Source organism: Nerophis ophidion, linkage group LG21 (genome assembly GCF_033978795.1).
Source record: "Nerophis ophidion isolate RoL-2023_Sa linkage group LG21, RoL_Noph_v1.0, whole genome shotgun sequence".
NCBI classification, from domain to species: domain Eukaryota; kingdom Metazoa; phylum Chordata; class Actinopteri; order Syngnathiformes; family Syngnathidae; genus Nerophis; species Nerophis ophidion.
Window position 1 is genome coordinate 15,737,103 of NC_084631.1, and position 19,442 is coordinate 15,756,544.

General features: G+C 40.0%; 1 protein-coding gene across 10 annotated transcripts; it reads right to left on the minus strand.

The window, feature by feature from the left end:
- Window positions 1–646: 646 nt before the first annotated feature.
- Window positions 647–8,828, minus strand: LOC133539817 (nucleoporin NUP42-like). 10 transcript variants are annotated; one of them, XM_061882032.1, is made up of 10 exons: window positions 8,608–8,828; window positions 6,926–7,016; window positions 6,705–6,817; window positions 5,223–5,293; window positions 5,047–5,151; window positions 4,845–4,939; window positions 4,699–4,757; window positions 4,552–4,620; window positions 3,610–3,688; window positions 647–1,262 (listed from the first exon to the last, which is right to left on the minus strand). In XM_061882032.1, exons 6-10 carry the CDS (start codon window positions 4,912–4,914, stop codon window positions 808–810), a joined length of 732 nt encoding a protein of 243 aa, XP_061738016.1. In that variant the 5' UTR covers window positions 4,915–4,939; window positions 5,047–5,151; window positions 5,223–5,293; window positions 6,705–6,817; window positions 6,926–7,016; window positions 8,608–8,828; the 3' UTR covers window positions 647–807. The 10 variants fall into 10 exon arrangements, with proteins under 10 accessions (XP_061738016.1, XP_061738017.1, XP_061738019.1 ...); XM_061882033.1 differs by lacking the exon at window positions 6,926–7,016; XM_061882035.1 differs by lacking the exon at window positions 6,926–7,016 and having other exon boundaries at window positions 5,223–5,441.
- Window positions 8,829–19,442: the final 10,614 nt, after the last annotated feature.

The window sequence follows — 19,442 nt, forward strand, 5'->3', positions numbered from 1 at the left end:
ATCCTAGTAAATGTGTCCAAAAACGTCGGAATCCGTCCCAATGCAATCACGTTTTTTTTTTCTAGTCCGTCGCTATCAATATCCTCAAACACGAATCTTTCATCCTCGCTCAAATTAATGGGGAAATTGTCGTTTTCTCCGTCCGAATAGCACTTTTTGTTGGAGGCTCCCATTAAAAACAATGTGACTATGTGAGGAGCCATCAACATGTGACGTCATCGTCGGCAACTTCCGGTAGAGGCAGGGCTTTTCTCTTAGCACCGAAAGTTGCAAACTTTATTGGTGATGTTCTCTACTAAATCCTTTCAGCAAAAATATGGCAATATCGCAAAATGATTAAGTATGCATTCTCAATACTTTTTGAATGGAAGTCTCCCAAGTCTCCCCTCATAGTTTTTGGCTGAAGGATATTATGCTCTTCATAAAACTTTAAAAATTAAATACAATCTAAGAGGGTCTTTAAACAAGTTCCACTCATGGTGGCGCCCTTTTATCTCCCACTTCGATAAGCTGAAGCCACTTCCTGATGACTAAGTAGCAACTCTGTCTGTTTGGTAACCAAGTTACTCCTTTCAAGACGTGTAATAATGTGTGTACATTTAGTGTACTTAGCCAGCATTGTCTATAAGAAGCTTGAACACTCATGTAGTTTTTTTATTCACTTTTTATTTTTTTAATGTGCATTTAATTTGTCCAAGGACTGTTTGGAGTGTGGGGAGTGAGGGGTTTGTTATAAATATTTCTATATGTGCATCAACTTGAATGAATAAAAACTGTTTATGAAAAATAAATAAATACATTTAAGCATTAAATGGCAAGCATTGCAGCAGGAGGCAGCTTCAGAGGAATCAGACCCAAAGTGAACATTTGTGCTTTGAACTGATCCAGCTCCTCCTGGGTTAGCTCGCTGTCAAGGGAGTAAAGACCGCCTGAGGTTTCCACCGCACGCACCTGTCCTGGCAAACTTCCTGCAGGTGCGCCGGACTTCTCCATCGCTTTGTTGGTCTCGGCTGCGGAGGAGGAACCTGTCCCCGAAGATGGAGCCGCAAGTTTTTCGCCAGACGAGCGGGGGAAGGGGGAACCCGGAGGGGCATCGGAACTTGTAGACGGCGTGGCGTCAGACCCGGAGGGCGGTTGTGTCACAGCTGGGATGGCGCCGCTGAAACCTGGAGGAGATGTTGGGGCCAGTGGAGAGCCTAATCCACTCGCTGGAGAAGCTAAACTGATATTAGTTGCTTGGGCTGGTGGTTCGGCCTCAAACCCTAAAGAAGAGCAAGATAAGGAATGACATGTTTGTACATTACACATCTACCGCTAAAAAACTCCAAGTTTAGAAAAATATAACATCCACAGACGATGAGCTCACCAAACATCTGACTAAGAGCTGCACCAGGGCCATTTTTTAGCTCGCATCATTGGCCTATAGTTTTAAAACGAATGTAATATATTTTTATTCCGCAGGATTTTTTGGTTAATTTTTACATGTTGGGCACATTAAAGGAGAACTGCACTTTTTGGGGGGAATTTTGCCTATCGTTTATGATCATGAAAGATAAGAAGACAAACGTTTTTTGCATTCTAACGTGTCAAAATGGTCTCGTTCTTGCTGGCTAGAAATTAGAATATTATTAAATATTTTAAAAAGGGAACCGTGTCACTCAATCGGTACTGTAAGACACGATCGGTCTTATCTTATGATGATTAACATGAACAAAATATGGTAAACATTGTACATATTACATACTGTTATGAACGTGTCTGTTACTACATTATCTACATTTACTTGCAGTTTGTTTATTAAAATGTTGGAGTGTTTTGAAGTTGTTTTAGAGGGCTTTGAAGGCTACAACAATGATTCCAATGAGCTGTTTTTTATCTTTAATACCCTGAAAAAAAAAAAACTGTATTCATGTCTCTCATAATGATTGTGTACGACAGGTAAAATGCCAAAAAAAAGTGAAGTGTCCCTTTGAGAGCTTTAGATAACTGTTGGTAGTGATCTATATCCATGGTAATTTTAATTAACTTATTCTGGATGAATAAAGGTTAAATAAATATATTAATACATGTAATCTCGTGGTGTGATATCCAGAAGGCTTAGTGCTGAAGACGGTGCTCAGAAGTAAGTCTGAGCTACACAGGAAGAAAAAAATGTTGCTGTTTAAGCAATAAATAATTTATATACTGTTACATGTTGCTGTTCCTGCTTTGTCTACACAAGAAAAAACAAGTTTTGATTAGACAGTTGATGATTGATGCGCGCCTTTCAGATCAGAGGCAAATTCAATTGCGGAAAATGACAAATGATTTGCCAAAATGTACTGGTAGGCTTTGGGCATTGGACAAAGTTGCGAGGTTGTGCGTATTTCCAAGAAAATGGTTGAATTTGCGCGATCATTAATTCATGCAAGGAATGTTTTCTAACATGCAATAACAGATATTACACTCATTTATTGACCTACTTTAGACTGGTTTTAGCATCTTTAATGCAATGTCATAATCAAAGTTGATGTTTACACTTTATATTATTAGTGGTGGTTAACTTTTTTTTATGACTGTGAAGGCTCTAAATATTACCTTGCCTGTTAACTATGTTGTACTGCAGATAATTATTATATCTAGCCAAAAGTTTAAACTTGTATCAACACATTTGTAAGAATTTGACATATGTTGAAAAGTTGACATTAACTGTGGCCAAATTAAGCACTTAAGTAATATTTGATTGATGATAATGCAAGTAAACCTTTCAAATGCAACAAACATTTTTCATACTGTAGTATTTTTTTCTACTAGTCTAATTGGAAGGCCAATAACTCAATTATCTTAAATAAGTAAATAAACAAAACAATAAAATACACTGTTAATTTATGTTATCAAAAATTGCACTTCAATATTGAACGTCTTGAAATGAAGTTTTTCCTCAATTGGTAAAAAACTGGATCGGGTGTTTTTGTTGTCCATCCATCCATTTTCTACCGCTTATTCCCTTTTGGGGTCGCGCCTAACTCAGCTACAGTCGGGGTACACCCTGGACGAGTCGCTACCTCATCGCAGGGCCATCACAGATAGACAGACAACATTCACACTCACATCTTTGTTGTCTTTTTTTAATTTCCAATGCCATCACGACATACTTGCTCATTCATCTGTGTTGAAGCAGTTTGAAGATGAAATATTCCCACACACAGATGTTTGGCTTACAATCATCTTTTTCCTCCTAAATGTTCTTACTTAGCAGTGCTTCTCACTGGCAAGACAATGTCCGTGTATTCTGTCTGTAAGCTAGCAGCTCCGCCTGCTCACACCGACACAAAGATTGTTGATGACTGACAAAAAGCTTACTCGGTTCACTAAATTCATTCTGCCTTTCAAATAAGCGTGCTCAGGTGTTGAGAGCGATGTACAGAGTGAGACAGCTAGTATCCATTTTGAAAGCCAGAAACGAAGAAAAAACAGACCTCGGAATTTATAAATGCTAAAAAGTTCATTTTATCGTTCAATTAATTTACTTATTTGGCCAAGGTCTACTTTTTAATGAACCTCAGAAACCCTGCAGAATGCATTCACAAGATTTCTGAAACTGACTCTTAGAAAAAAGTAAACTCTTACCTTTATTGCCACATCCAGCAGGTGCTGAGCCAAAGCCACTTGACGAGGTCCGAGGCGCTGGATATCTTAGTTCTGCAATCTGTGAAATGATCCAACAATTAGGTACTGCATCAAAAATAAATACATGTATTAATTAGGGCTGTCTTCAAATATTTGAATATTCGAGTGGGAGTAATCTGATTTGACAATTAACCTTGCATTTGAATCGTCTGCTTTTAAACTAAGTTAATTCCTGCGCGTGCCTCGCATGCAGCAGGTGTGTTGGGAGGAAACATTGATTGTTTTCATCATGTCTTCTTTAAATATTACAACAATATTCTTCTATGCAGACAAATAGTTTTCAGAAAGTAAGAGATAAATCTTAATCTCGGTTTTCACTTGCTTCCTGGTGTGACGTCACGTCTCTAAAATCAGCTGGCCGTGTTTCGGCCACCTCTTATTATATCGAATCTACCGCTTAGACCCATAGGCTTAACTCTGCTCTTAAAAAAGGTAATGATCCTTCTGCAGGTTGACGTATGGAAACTTTGTTAATACTTTTAGATCCTGTATTTGCTCAAGTTTGATGTCCACTAGGTGCTGCGTCAAAGCCGAGGACTTCACACACTGTAGTTAAGCCTTACTGTGAGGTGGAAAAAATTGCAAATTAGATATTTATATTGTTCATTTTCATATAGTACAGTATTCCTTTCACATGTACCTTTTATTAACTTCGGAATATTCACATATACGTGCTAAAGAACATCCTAGCGACATTAGTCACACCTAGTGACTAGTCAGTATACACTATTATATATCTTAGATTTGTTCCTCTTAAACAAATAAAAACATCCCACATGACCGTGGACAATGGACAAATTCTAACAGATTTGATTATAAAAATGTTAAGAAGAAAACAGCCCAAGTATAAATATTCAATATGAGTGACTGTGTGTGCCTCACCAAAGCTGCACGAGTAGATTGATTCATTCGGTCTCCCCACTGAATGAGCAACCAGCTGATGCCATCGAGCTAAAAAAGTAGACCAGGACCAAGCATTAAACACTTTTCACACCAATTCAAGATTCCAACTTTCAACACTACACTTACGTAACTCTTGGTGGAGTAATATTCAAACCTCTGCTCTTCTGGAGATATGTCTGCAAACCCTACAGTGGTGGGGTGAGAGGGGAGAGACATCATGTTTATCTGCTGGCGTATTACGAAAACAAATGTCACGTGTGTTTGATACCGACCAGAAAACAGTGCCTTGGAGCCGCTAGAACAGGAAAAGCTTGACTGGTCTGAGCTCTCCCAAACCATCATGTCACTCTGAGTCCGAATGATCTCCCTGAGAAGGACAAGGATGTTAACATTTTTAGGGGACGACATCAGAGGGCAATTTGTGCTTTTACGTCATTGTTGCGTGATTCATAGTTAAGGAAAATGGCAACTCACAGTTTTTGCTCTTCATCTTCTTCACCCGGTGCTGGTCCTCTGTCTCCTTTTCCTCCTCTTCCACCCCGTTCATCGTCCCCGCGGTTGATGCCCACGGTCGAAACACTGTTTTGAGAAGAGACGCTAAATTCGGAGCTCTTCAAGCCGTGTCCTCTCCCACCACACTGATTACTCACACGGGAGGACACTTGCTGGCTATGTCCTCCTTTTTGGTGAGAGGGATTCACCGGAACCTTGTTTCTATGCCCTGAAACACACACACAGAAGTGACATTGGAGCGTTTTTATCAAAACAGTCTAGACAGCCTGGGTTCTGTTTGAGGGAGTTTTCCCTCGCCTCCGTCTTGGTCTTGTTCACACTGCAGGTCAATTCCAAGTTTTTTCCCCATATGTGACCTGTATCAGAATTTTTAATGTCAGTGTAAACAGTGCAATTCCAAATACTTCATATTTGACCCAGGCCTCTTTCGTATGTGGATATAAATGCGATGTGTCCTCAGTGTGAACGCCCCCACGCTCAGGTCTTCAAGCAGACATTGAAGCAAATTATCCAGTAGAACTGCGGGAGCCAAAGTACTTCTTCTCTTCTTTCTTATTCTCACATGCGCAATAATTTTGGTTCAGAAGACGTTGAATTTGATCACAAAAAACCCTTGAAATTGTCACAAATGTGCCAGTACTGAGACCAACTAGAGCTGAAGCCAATTTTAGTTCTGTAAACACTGAAGCGCTCGCTACGTCATGTCTGCAAGCGGGTCAGTTTGCATTCACATTGAAAATCAAATTTTTTGTAATGTGAACGGCCACTAAAAAGACTGGATTTGAACCAAAAAAAGGTAAATTGGACATTGAACCCGGTGTGAACGCAGCCTAAATGCTTTAGTTGGTTCTTTTTATGTACGAGGAGACGAGTTCTGGACCTGTTGTATGTGTAGAGTGCCTTAAGATAACTTATTTTGTTAATTATTAGCCTCTCACATGTTAAGTATCTGAGTCATTGACTATATTTTCGTTAACTTGTAATACCAATTGTTCCATTAAACACGGAGAGCAGTCTACCAAGTCAAATTTCTTGTGGCCAATAATGCTGATTCTGAAATGGCAGCTAGAGAAATACAATTAACTTTACTTGATTAGCATGTCTTCGGTCATTAAATTTGATATATGAAAATGAGAATTAAAAAAAACAAGATTAAAAAAAAAAACTTTTAATTTTAGGTGTCATATAACAATATGAAAATCATCAGAAAAACAACTTGTATGTGTCCTATCACATTGTGTTGTGCATTACAAACTCAAAAGCAATTCAGCTGCTGACGCAGAAGCTAGCTTGCCTCTTGTTAATGCCGTAGCAGTGTGAGTGTCTCTGTGAACAACGCGATGTGTTACTATGCCAAAAAAAATATGCCAGTGTTCGCTCTTACAATAACAATGGCGGTACAGATTGGTTATTATACAGGTTACGGAAAGTAAATGAAGTGTAGCGCCCATTTAAACGCAGCAGACAGAGTGTTAAACATGGCTTTCATTGGTCATGTAGGACTTTGTTGCTCCTTTCAAAATAAGACATCCTGCATGCTGCCCACACCAAATGCCCTGCTAACACTCTGCTGGGAAGAATAACAATAACAACACTGGATTCATATGTGTATACCTCACCAGCCACCCCGAAAATCCGCCAGCCTTCATGCCTCAAAAGTCCATGAAGACGCTTCCGCCGGCAAAGAAGCTGCCGGAAGAAAAGCCGCCGGCCATTCTCATTTCAGCGGCGTCTGAAAAGTGTAAAAAGCCCGTCAGAGACGCCCGTGAGGCCAAGGTGTTTTGCAATTTGCTCATGAGAATAACGTGACGGCAGTGGACAGAGCGAGCAAACAGCGAACCTTGGCGTTCCCCGCATTAGCGTGGCAACTGGCCTGCTAGGGTGGGCCTTCATTTGATTTCCACGCTGTGTGTACGTCCCAACAGGTGAAGCTGTCAATGATATCATCCGAGAGAAGCGCAGATAAAACGATAAATGAATCAGTGATACATTTGATCGCTGTGAAATCAGAGATGCATTGGACCCCCGCCCCCACCATCGCTGAAGACACTGGACCTCTCCACAGCAGACCTTCTGGACACACTTTCTTTTTTAAGCACCCTATTTTTATATTCTATATTTATTTAGGTACAATTTATGTTTACATTTATGAGTCCATTCAATTGTTTTGTTTGTTTATGTACGATAAACTTATTATTTTCAACTTACAGAACAATGATAAACAATTCTACAGTAATGAGAAATACAAGTTTGAATCGTTTGAACTGGTTAGTCGTTTTAAAACCAAATTGATTGTCAGTGGTAATGTATTTTTGAAACTAAAGAATATATTCAAATACTTTAGAGCAGAGGCATCCTAAGTGTGGCCCAAAAGCCATTTGCGGCCCGCAGCTAACTTTTTTTTACAGCCTGCGACAGATTTCCCAACAAGGGCAAAATAAAGATATATATATATATATATATATATATATATATATATTTTTTTTATACGTATGTAAGTTGATCATGAGATTCAAGCATGGAAGTTGATCATGAGATTCAAGCATGGAAAGTAAAAAAAAAAACCTTTAAACAGATTTTTTTTAATAAACTGTCAATATTTAAAAAACTATACTGAACCAAAAGCAATGTTGTTATGAATGATTAATAAGGCCCTAATTACTTCACATCAAACATTGCTCTTTAAACTTTTTTGAGGGAAAATATTGCAAACCCAGTTTATCAAATTTTCTTTGGTCTTAACATGCAGTTGAGACACATATTCATTCCATCCATCAATCGTTTGGGGTCATAGGCGGGGATTGATGGAGTCTATCTCAGCTGCATTCTATCCTGCTTAAAGTGTACTTAAACCATTTTCTGACATAATCATTTTCTACCTAATATTTAGGCAATTAGCAATGTACGATTTAGATGGATAACAAATCATTATTTTAAAGGAGTAGTTGTTGATTATTTGAGTTTAGTTGATACATTTGCCAACCCTTGTAAAAAGTTAAACCTGTAAAACGGAAGTTCCTGACTTTCAGCGCATGCGCAAACGGATCATCAGTTTTCTTCCCCCCTAGAGGCCAATCAGCTGTCGTGTATTTAAACAGCAACTTCTGGTTCCCGAATTTGAAAAAGACGTCCGTTAATTACGTTATAATAATTTAGTAACTGATGATTTTTATTTTTGCCATATAAACTATCCATCCATCCATCCATTCATTTCTACCGCTTATTCCCTTCCGGGGTCGCGGGGGGCGCTAGCGGTAGAAAATGCCACATAAACTATAAAGTGATAATCAATCAGTCCTTGGATATACTTGTTGTTTTTCGACACGAACAAAAAGAAAGCTACGTTGTTCAATTGAACATTTACATATTACAAAATTAGATTGAAATAAAGCAATTGTTTTTTTTCTTTCTTAAAAATTCCTATTCATTAAACGAAAATATCAATTACCAAACTATACACTGACCCTAAGAGCGCCCAACTATTTGTTTTAAATACAACTATATATACATAACATATCTTACCTGTATCTCCTCTGGAGTGCTGTTGAGAGGTAGAGGGGTTATAGCCTCTTCCTCCTCCTCCAACCGGGTGCTCGTTCCAGCATTTAACACCATATTGACAACGTCCTTGCATGAAATACTTACAGACAGTCATGATTTCTCTTTTTATGGCTTTAAACTTAACCGTCAGCTTGCCTTGTCGCTCCTACTTGCTCCACTATCCACCTGTCAACTCTATCAGACCGCGCATGCGCTGAAGTGTCGTCAGTTCCGTCGTTCTCAATTTTGACACTGCTGTGACGTCATCGATGGCTGAGCTTCTCCTTACCTTCGTTGCCATATTTTTCCATCTCAACAGAAAATAAACCACAACCTGACAATCCAAGATATTTTTCTGAACTTTTTTTTAAGCCTACACTTCCTTGTCTGAGTGTAAAAAGCAGTGTTGCTTCACTTTCGGTACCTGAATTGGCGCACTTACGTTTGCTGTAAATGGGTCTATTGGTCACAATTTGGCAACCCTGCTCGCCACGCCCCTTTCTCGTGTCTTCTTGTGACATAGAAGTGACCTCTGATTAAACTGTCACATGATTGGTTAAGCACAGCACCCACTTAAAGCTCTTTTTTTTAAACCTTTATTTTTAATATTCAACATTTACATATACGCAAATATATAATAATAATCAAAACAAGTACAGAAACAGTACAAAACAAAACAGTGCCAGGGGGTTGTAATCTCCATAAGCAACTTAAGTAGAATGCAATGTGTAGATATATATATATATATATATATATATATATATATATATATATATATATATATATATATATATATATATATATATATATATATATGTGTGTGTGTGTGTGTGTGTGTGTGTGTGTGTGTGTGTGTGTGTGTGTGTGTGTGAAGTTAAGTCATAGGCTCACACAAGTTCCATAAGTAATACAAATTTGGAGCATGGCATCATAGTTTTCACAGCCTTTTGGTTGTTAGAGATAGAAGGCGTTTTGAAATCAAGTTTAAATTATTTTTTAAAGGCAAAAAAACAGGTTCGGGTATTGAGAAACTTACATTTATGAATATAAAACTTAGCCAATAGCTAAAATTCCTTTTATTATTATTTTTTTTCATACTGTGTAAATCCAAATAGCACATTTTCAAAACGAAGCAAATATTCCCATGAATATTGTCCACGATGAAAGGACAGATGCCAGTCATAGTGATCAAGTGCTTTCCCATGTCCAAAACAGGTAGTAAACAGTCTCTGGATGCATGTTACATAAGGTGCAGGTAACATCAATGTCCTTCTTCTATCTACCCACCACAGTCTTCACAGGGTAACAACCATGAATGATTTAGAAAGAAATCTCTTTGACTTTGTTGGTAAGTAAATACCTGTTAAGAAGAGACCAACTTTTGACCCAGCAGATGTCATTCATAACATTACACAAGACAGACACACAATCATTTTGGAATAAGCTGCAGATTTTTCTGTTATGTTTTTGATTAAAACAAAGTTTCCCTCCAGGAGTGTAAAGTGGATCATTCACAATTGTAACAGCAGAAAGAGGAAATGAGTAAGCCCTGTACAACATAACAACACCACATAGAATGGCATCAAAGACCTTGGCAAAATGTTTGGGAGTCACAGGGACCTTAACATGGTTGAGAAATTATTTGTAATTAAAAAGTTTACCTTCCTAATTGAAAAGCTGAGTCACTAAAATAATACCATTCTTGAACCAATTGTTGAGGAAAAGAGATTTCCTCTTTTAACATATGTCTTTATTGTTCCAAAGGAAGTATTTCGTATAGTGAGAAATTGTGCTTGTAGAGAAGAGACCATGCCAGAAGGGCTTGTTTGTGGAAGTATGAAAGAGAAACAGAAATCCTATCAATTTTCTAGTAACACAATATCAACGATTTTAGGCCTCCAAGATTAGAAAATACATGATGAGAAATGAAGTTCCAAATTGAGGTAGGATCTTTCACATAGTGTCTTATCCAATTAATCTCAAAGGTGTTGTTTAGTGTAGTGAAATCCAGAATGTCTAGACCAGGGCGTCGCCAGACAGATTTCACTGGGGCACGTGCCCCAGTGTTGATCTGCAGTGCCCCAGTAAAAATTTCACCAATAAATAAAACTTGCTTCAGAGTTTTAAGTCTACATAACATAGACAACAGCGCACATACTACTTAGTATGGTAATTGATTGCTCCTGTATTCACTCCACGTAACAATGAGCACATGGCTAATTAATATGGTAATTTATTCACGTGTGGATGAGACTTCAGTTGAGAGAGTTTGCAAATACATCAAAGATGCTATTATAATCCATTTCTAATAGATAAAGCTTTGGCCTGGACAAGAGGTCATCAGGTGGTCCCCAACGTTCACCGAGTGTTTCGACCCTTAACCACAACACTCTCCGGTTGGTGGGTCAGCAGTGATTGGCCAGATCACTGCTCCTCTCATCCAGGCTTCCAGCTATTGTCCTCTCTTTTATGCCAGAGACAACAGGAGGCTCTCTCCGCCGCTTCTCCCAGCCTACGAACGGCTGTTTTTCTCAAGTGACCTCTCAATTCAACCTTTGTCATCATATTCCACACAGATTGCGCAGGGAATCCTCAAAAACCAACTTCCACTGTCATCAGCCATGCTGTCCACCCCTTGTCCCGGCAGTCCTGGACAAGTTGTTGGTACTTTGTTTTCTTCCTCTCTGCCGCTTCCTCACATCCCTCCTCCCACGGGACAGAAAGTTCCACCAGGATGATTTTTTTTCCCTCTGGGGACCACAAAACTATGTCTGGTCTCAGAGTGGTGGACAGTACTGCCTCTGGGAAGAGGAGCTTCCGCCCCAGGTCGACCATCCCTGGGCCAACTGCAAGAGGTTTTGGTTGGCTTGGCCTTGGACAACTGGTCTATGACCCTCTTTCACGAAGGTGATGGTGCTCAGCAATGGCTCTGTTTTGGCTGGATGTTTCTTTCTCCTCTCTTGCTCCAAGATGTCTGCGAGCATTGCCAACACCTTGTCATGGCGCCACCTGTATCTTCCCTGGGTCAATGCTGTTTTGCACCCAGACAGAATGTGCGCCATAGTTCCTTTACCGCCACACAACCTGCACAGCGGGTCCTCCCTCATTCCCCACCTATGCAAGTTGACTGGAGTCGGCAGGGTGTCATATACTGCTCGAAGCAGAAATGAGATACGAAACGGCTCCAGCCTCCACAGTTCACTCCACGTCACGTTCCTCTGGGGAAGGTTCCACCTTGTCCAGGCACATTGGGTTGCGAGCTCGATGGCTTTAACTCTTCTTCCTTGTTCCTCAAGGTTTCGGACTTCATCCTGAATCAAGGTCCTCCTTTCCCTGGGAGTGGACTTGGACCACTGCTGGAAATGTGATGTTCCTAGACCCTGTCTTCCAGTGCAAAGGCTTCCGATGGTATCTTTGGTCCTGAGAGATGATTCTGCCTGGGCAATAGCAGTGCTAGCGGCCCACTTCCTGACAGATCTTGTTCTTATTCCAGCTTCCCTGATCAGCCGATCTTGGGAGTCCCTATACGTCAGGGAAAGTCTGCATTTTGCGACTTTAAACTCCTCCAAAACTGAAGACAGGGGGAGCTGGAGCTGGCCCGACCTTATGTAGAGCCCCGTAGATGTATAGCTCGGGGGTATCCCCAACCATTTCCAAAGGTGCTTGTTGAACTTCCTCTCCAACCCTTCAACTGTTGTTATTGCCACTTCGTACACGGTGAGAAGCCACATAAGTCTTCGGAGTAAGCCATGCTGGTAGATCCAGCACTTGTATTTCCCAGGCAGACCAGACTTGTCAATCCTTTTCAACCATTCTTCAACCTGATTTTCGGTGCTGGAGATGCTGTTTTTATCCGTCATGGAATCATCATACCACTTTCCAAGGCATTTAATAGGGTTCCCTTGGATGTTTGGGATTGCTTCCCCCTGAACAAGCAGCTTGAACTTTCCCGTTGTTTTTCCCTTTTGGATCACCAGACACCTTGATTTCTTGGGCTTGAAGATCATCTTTGCCCAAGTAGCCATACGATCCAGTTCCGCCAGGACCCATCTCGCCTGCACATGAGTTGGTGTTATCACGGTAAGATCCTCCATGAATGCTCTGATTGCTGGTTGTTGACTTCCTGCTGCAGTCTTTGGTCCTCTTGACTTTATGATAGCTGCAGAGATGATCAGGTTCATTCCCATGACAAACAAGATGGGAGAGATGGTGCACCCTGTCACTATTCCCTTTTCCACTGGCTGCCATTTAGTTGTGAACATGGCTGCTTGGAATCGTAGCTTGATGTCTCCCAGGTAGCTGGTGATCGTCCCCTGGATGTGATGTGGGATGAGGTAATGCTCCATAGCCACTTGGATCACGTTATGGGGAATTAACCCATATGCATTAGCAAAATCAAGCCAGACTACTGTTAGGTTGCCTTTCTTCTCCTTTGCTTCTTGGATAAGTTGGCTGAGGAGCCCTGTATGCTCCAGGCACCCGGAGAACCCTTGGGGGGGGGGGGGGTTGCGAATAGGTAACGTTAGCCAACAACAATTTGTTAATTATATTATTTTGATTTTGATTTGACCCAAACTGTAACTCCTAGATGGATATCAGAAAGTTATTCGCCCGCAGCAGGGAAGAAGCAGGAAGGAATGAGAGATGTAAGTGAAGTCCTAGCTAGCTAGGCAACATATTTGTCTTAAGTTGATGCTAAGTTAGCTAACGTTCTTCTTTGTATCAAGACAAACATATTCATTTGCTGTACGAGCTGTCGGGGGAATTTCCAATGAACATGAAACATAATGTTGGTTATTGTCTGCTGGTTCTGCATCAATGATGATTTGGAGTAAGCTTGTGTGTGTTGAGTGCTTCTCAAATGGTTTATCTTCAGGAAAAAAAACATTTTTCCATATCATCAAGTCGTGAGCCAATTTTTTTAATCATTCAAGTTTATTTCACAGAAAAATAGCACAGCAGACTTGTCTTGTTAATCGGAGTGACTTTGACTAAAATAATCTTGTTTTGTCACCAGAAAAATGGTTACAGCTAAAGCATCTGGTTTTGTTTCCAGAAAAAATAGTAACATTTCTGTATTTGTTTTCAGAAAGATGGCTGAAAATATCGGGTTTTGTTGCCCCATTTAGATTTAAAAAAAATATATTTCCATGTCTGTCCTGAGTCCTCCTCCAACTTGTTAGTCTGTTAGCCTTTTGCTAAAATACTCACTAATAGTCACTAGAAAAATGGGTAAAAATATCTGGTTTTGTTGCCACAATTTGATTTTTTTCTCCGTAAACTTTTTTTTTTTTCATGCACACATCTGACTGCGACTCACTGAAAATGACACACAATCCACTTTTATGTCACGACCCAGCAGTTGGGAACCACTGGTCAACTGTATAACAGTTACTGTAATATTTCCATGTCAGTCCAAAGTGATTGACCACTTTGAAAAAATGAAAAGGAGACGTTACAGTTTACTTCTCAGAAAATGATTCCCTGAACAGACACACAACAGTTGTTCATTTATCCTACTACTGTGGCTTTATTTTTTTGTGTATATTTTATAGTTTTGTGTATCTGAAACAGGATTAGCCACGTTGCCATAAATGGAAATTAAATAATATAAAAGAACCCAGAGATGTAGGGGTGCTTTATTTTTTGTTTTACTTTTGTAGATGTTAAATTTGCAGATGATTATTGCAATATATATTTCAAAAAGATTCATTGCTCTTCCTTTTTGCTTTTACCAGTAGCAGTTTAGAAGTCTGGAGTAAAAAAGTGCACAAGTAGGTCAAATGCATTAGTTAATTTCAGGTGGTTAATCAAAGATCCATACAACATAGTCTGATATGATTTCATAGTTTAAAGCACTATTTATGTATTTTTTATGATAAATAAGTGCTAAAAATGTTTTTGCTTGCGCGCTTTGCACGCTCACATGAATTATTTGTGCCCCAGGTGTGCCCCAGTACAGTATTAGGTCTAGTGACGCCCGTGAACTCCACTCTCATTAGCACACATTTTGATTCACTACAATTTTCATGCATAAATGAACAAGAGCTTTTTCAGGATTTGAACCCCAGACCCGAGGCAAAAATCATACGACTAGAACTGGGGTCAAAAACCTGCTGCTCCCAAGCCGCATGCTGCTCTTTAGTGCTCTTTACTCCCTGGAGCTTTTTTTAAAAAAGGACTGAAAATGGAATAACATGGGGGTGAAATAATTATTTTGTTTTAGTATGTTTTTTGTTTGAGGACAAACATGACACAAACCTTCCCAGTTGTTAGAAAACCCACTGTTTAATACACTATATTGCCAAAAGCATTTGGCCACCCATCCAAATGATCAGATTCAGGTGTCCTAATCACTTGGCCTGGCCAGAGGTGTATACAATGAAGCACTTAGGCATGGAGACAGTTTCTACAAACATTTGTGAAAGAATGGGTCGCTCTCAGTGATTTCCAGCGTGGAACTGTCACAGGATGCCACCTAATCTACAAATCCAGGCGTGAAATTTCCTCGCTCCTGAATATTCCAAACACAACTGTCGTCTTTATTATACGAAAATGACAGAGTTTGGGAACAACAGCAACTCAGCCACAAAATGGTAGGCCACGTAGTCTGACAGACAGGTGTCAGCGGATGCTGATGCGCAAAGTGCAAAGAGGTCGCTGACTTTCTGCACAGTCAGTTGCTACAAAGCACCAAACTCCATGTGACCTTCTAATTAGTGTTACGGCGCACGCGCAGTCTGCTTATCCCTCCTGCATCTGAGTGTCACAATTCGTCATCTGACTGTTCGCCCAGGCACGCCACCGTTCACTCTGAGCGCAGCACGCCCACGCAGCGAAAAGCCTGCAGTCAATTGCTAATCTGCAAACCTGGTATTGATGAGGGTGAGCTGGATAAAAGACCAGTGGACCCAAGGATCGGCGTGGGAACTTAATAGTTTTCATGCTGTACCCACCCTCCCGTCTCACTTTTCCCCGGATCTCCTTCTGTCCTCTGACTGCCTCCCTCGTTCCTCGACTCCTCGCTCGTCCCTGGACTCCAACGCCTCTCTCTCGCCCCTGATCATCTGCCTGACCCATGGACCGCCTATTTTGTTTGTTTTATGCTCTTTTGTCCAAACTTTGATGTTTTTATACGGCAACTACACAACATATGCAATATTTTTTCCACATAAAACAATTTTAAGTGATAATTTTTAAGAATAAATTCATTATAACATAGATTTTTTTTTTGTCCTTTTTTTTGAGCAATGGAAAAAAAAAGTAAATAAAGACAAAAGGAACAAAAGAACTGCCTGCATGGCAGCTTTGTGTCAACATTGCCACTTTTTCTCATTAGATTTCACTTCATTCCACTTTTTTTTAAATGTTTTTTTAATTTTTGCAATACTATCAATTTTGCCATTTTTGCAGAATGTGTGGCGGGCCGGTAAACGATTAGCTGCGGGCCGCAAATGGCCCCCGGGCCGTACTTTGGACACCCCTGATGTAAAGTAACAACAGTACATTTTAGTGGAGGACCTTAGGGAGATTTTCGTTCACTTTTGTCTAAAAAGGCCAAATTTGGCACAGGGCATACTTAAATGATTTAGCTAGGGCGCCCACGCCGCTGACCTTTGGGGTCGCCACAGCGGCCAATCAAATATGGCCGCTGCTTGTAACATTTGAAACAGATGAGCTACAAATGTAAACTTTGTGTCTATTTCATGTGTTTTGACATGCATGATTCCTTTCTAATGTTTGTATGAAATATTCACATATCACACAATGAATACCACTGGTTTGGGGATGACTTGATCGAAGCTTTTTAGGACTTAATATGGAGAGGGCAGCATGATACCCATGCTTTGTAGCCCTTTTAACAGGAGAACTAAGACAGTAGCTTCTGCAGCGTTTGTGGTGTTTGGCCTTATTTAATACAAGTGTTGATGCGATACCTGAACCATCAGTCAATGGATCAATTGCGACATTTATAAATAAAGGTATAGCATTTGTAATTTCAATGAAATCTTTGAGATCCTTTTCTAGCAACAAAAGTCCTTCGCTTTTGGGTTTTTGTAAGGGGTCATCAGACGGGAATTGGCAGAGATAACATAAGTCCCAATTGCTCCTGTTGCTGCTGCTGCTGCTACTACAAAACCCGATTCCATATGAGTTGGGAAGTGTGTTAGATGTAAATATAAACAGAATACAATGATTTGCATATAATTTTCAACCCATATTCAGTTAAATATTCTACAAAGACAACATATTTGATGTTCAAACTGATAAACTTTTTTTTTTGTGCAAATAATCATTAACTTTAGAATTTGATGCCAGCAATACGTGACAAAGAAGTTGGGAAAGGTGGCAATAAATACTGATAACATTGAGGAATGCTAATCAAACACTTATTAGGACATCCCACAGGTGTGCAGGCTAATTGGGAACAGGTGGGTGCCATGATTGGGAATAAAAACAGCTTCCCAAAAAATGCTTTGACAAGAAAGGATGGGGCGAGGTACACCCCCTTGTCCACAAATGCGTGAGCAAATAGTCAAACAGTTTAAGAACAACGTTTCTCAAAGTGCAATCGCAAGAAATGTAGGGATTTCAACATCTACGATCCATAATATCATCAAAAGGTTCAGAGAATCTGGAGAAATCACTCCACGTAAGCAGCATGGCTGGAAACCAACATTGAATGACCGTGACCTCCGATCCCTCAGACGGCACTGTATCAAAAACCGACATCAATCTCTAAAATATTTCACTACATGGGCTCAGGAACACTTTAGAAAACCACTGTCACTAAATACAGTTTGTCGCTACATCTGTAAGTGCTAGTTAAAGCTCTACTATGCAAAGCGAAAGCCATTTATCAACAACATCCAGAAACGGCGCCGGCTTCTCTGGGCCGGAGATCTAAGATGGACTGATGCAAAGTGGAAAAGTGTTCTGTGGTCTGAGGATTCCACATTTCTAATTGTTTTTGGAAATATTCTACATCGTGTCATCCGGACCAAAGGGGAAGCGAACCATCCAGACTGTTATTGACGGAAAGTTCAAAAGCGAGCATCTGTGATGGTATGGGGCGCATTAGTGCCTAAGGCATGGGTAACTTACACATCTGTGAAGGCACCATTAATGCTGAAAGGTACATACAGGTTTTGGAAAAACATATGCTGCCATCTAAGCGCCGTCTTTGTCATGGATGCCCCTGCTTATTTCAGAAAGACAATGCCAAGCCACATTCAGCACGTGTTACGACAGCGTGGCTTCGTTAAAAAAGAGTGCGGGTACTTTACTGGCCCGCCTGCAGTCCAGACCTGTCTCCCATGGAAAATGTGTGGCGCATTATGAAGCGTAAAATACGACAGCGGAGACCCCAGACTGTTGAACGACTGAAGCTCTACATAAAACTAGAATGGGAAAGAATTCCACTTTCAAAGCTTCAACAATTAGTTTCCTCAGTTCCCAAACATTTATTAAGTGTTAGTAAAAGAAAAGGTGATGTAACACAGTGGTGTACATACCCTTTCCCAACTACTTTGGCACGTGTTGCAGCCATTAAATTCTAAGTTAATTATTATTTGCAAAAAAAAAATAAAGTTTATGAGTTTGAACATCAAATATCTTGTCTTTGTAGTGCATTCAATTGAATATGGGTTGAAAAGGATTTGCAAATCATTGTATTCTGTTTATATTTACATTTAACACAATTTCCCAACTCATATGGAAACGGGGTTTGTATGTATATAAAGATATATATGTATGTGCATATATATATATATATATATATCATGTATATGTATATATAGCATGTATATATATTCTATATATTGAGTGTGTCAGAACGCACACACAAAGTGCATACAAGCAATGACATCATAGAGAGGAGGAATGGCAAAAAATGACAATGTGGTGAAGTACAATATGGGGGTATTTGGGCTTCAAAACTAACAATAAAAGTAACACTTTAAACAAGGAGGTGCCGCGCTGCAATTTGTGCTTTAAAACACGCCTCACCAAATGTGGCGATTAGTATTACCACCGTTGCTTCAAACTTAGGTAAACGTTTAAACAATAAGAATTCAGATCTTCACAAACAGTTATAAAGAGTGACAGGTAAAAATGTTGTTACACCTGTCCTGCTGTTCAGCTCCGGTGCAGACCGTAGTAGAGGAGCACAGGGCAGACGTTCCTTCCTGGGTGGATGTTTTCATCAGGGGTAACACCCTTCACTTCACCTGGGAATTTGTCTGCTAAGCTCCGCTTTCGGGTCAGAATGACGAGGCCGCCGATTCGTGACAATCTGTTTGCTTGATTATTAGTTTTGCAGGACACAACCGGACCTGTTCATCACTCTTCTGCGCAATGAACACGCTACATTTCTCTCTCTCTTTACTTGTCCACCACTCACCGATGTCACTCACACAGCCAACACGATGACATTCTCGCAAACACACATACTGTACGCTACTCTTAGAAGTAAACTAGCTCCTCCGTTTTGCACATGTAGATACCTAACATGTAGATACCTAACATGTAGATACATAACATGTACATATATTGACGCGCACACAGCTGTTTGGCTTGATGCCAAATAGAAGAATTTGGAGTAATTTTTATTAACTTTTATTAAATTAATGGTAAAAGTGCAACATACTAATCTAGATTTAGATTGTGTTCCCTGTTTAAATCTCAAAATTCATGAGATTTTTTGTTAAAACATGACTTTTCTGGACTTGTTGGTCTAGTAACTAGACCAACAAGTCCAGAATATGTCATGTTTCAACAAAGAATTGTGAGATTTTAACAAGGAACACATTCTGAAT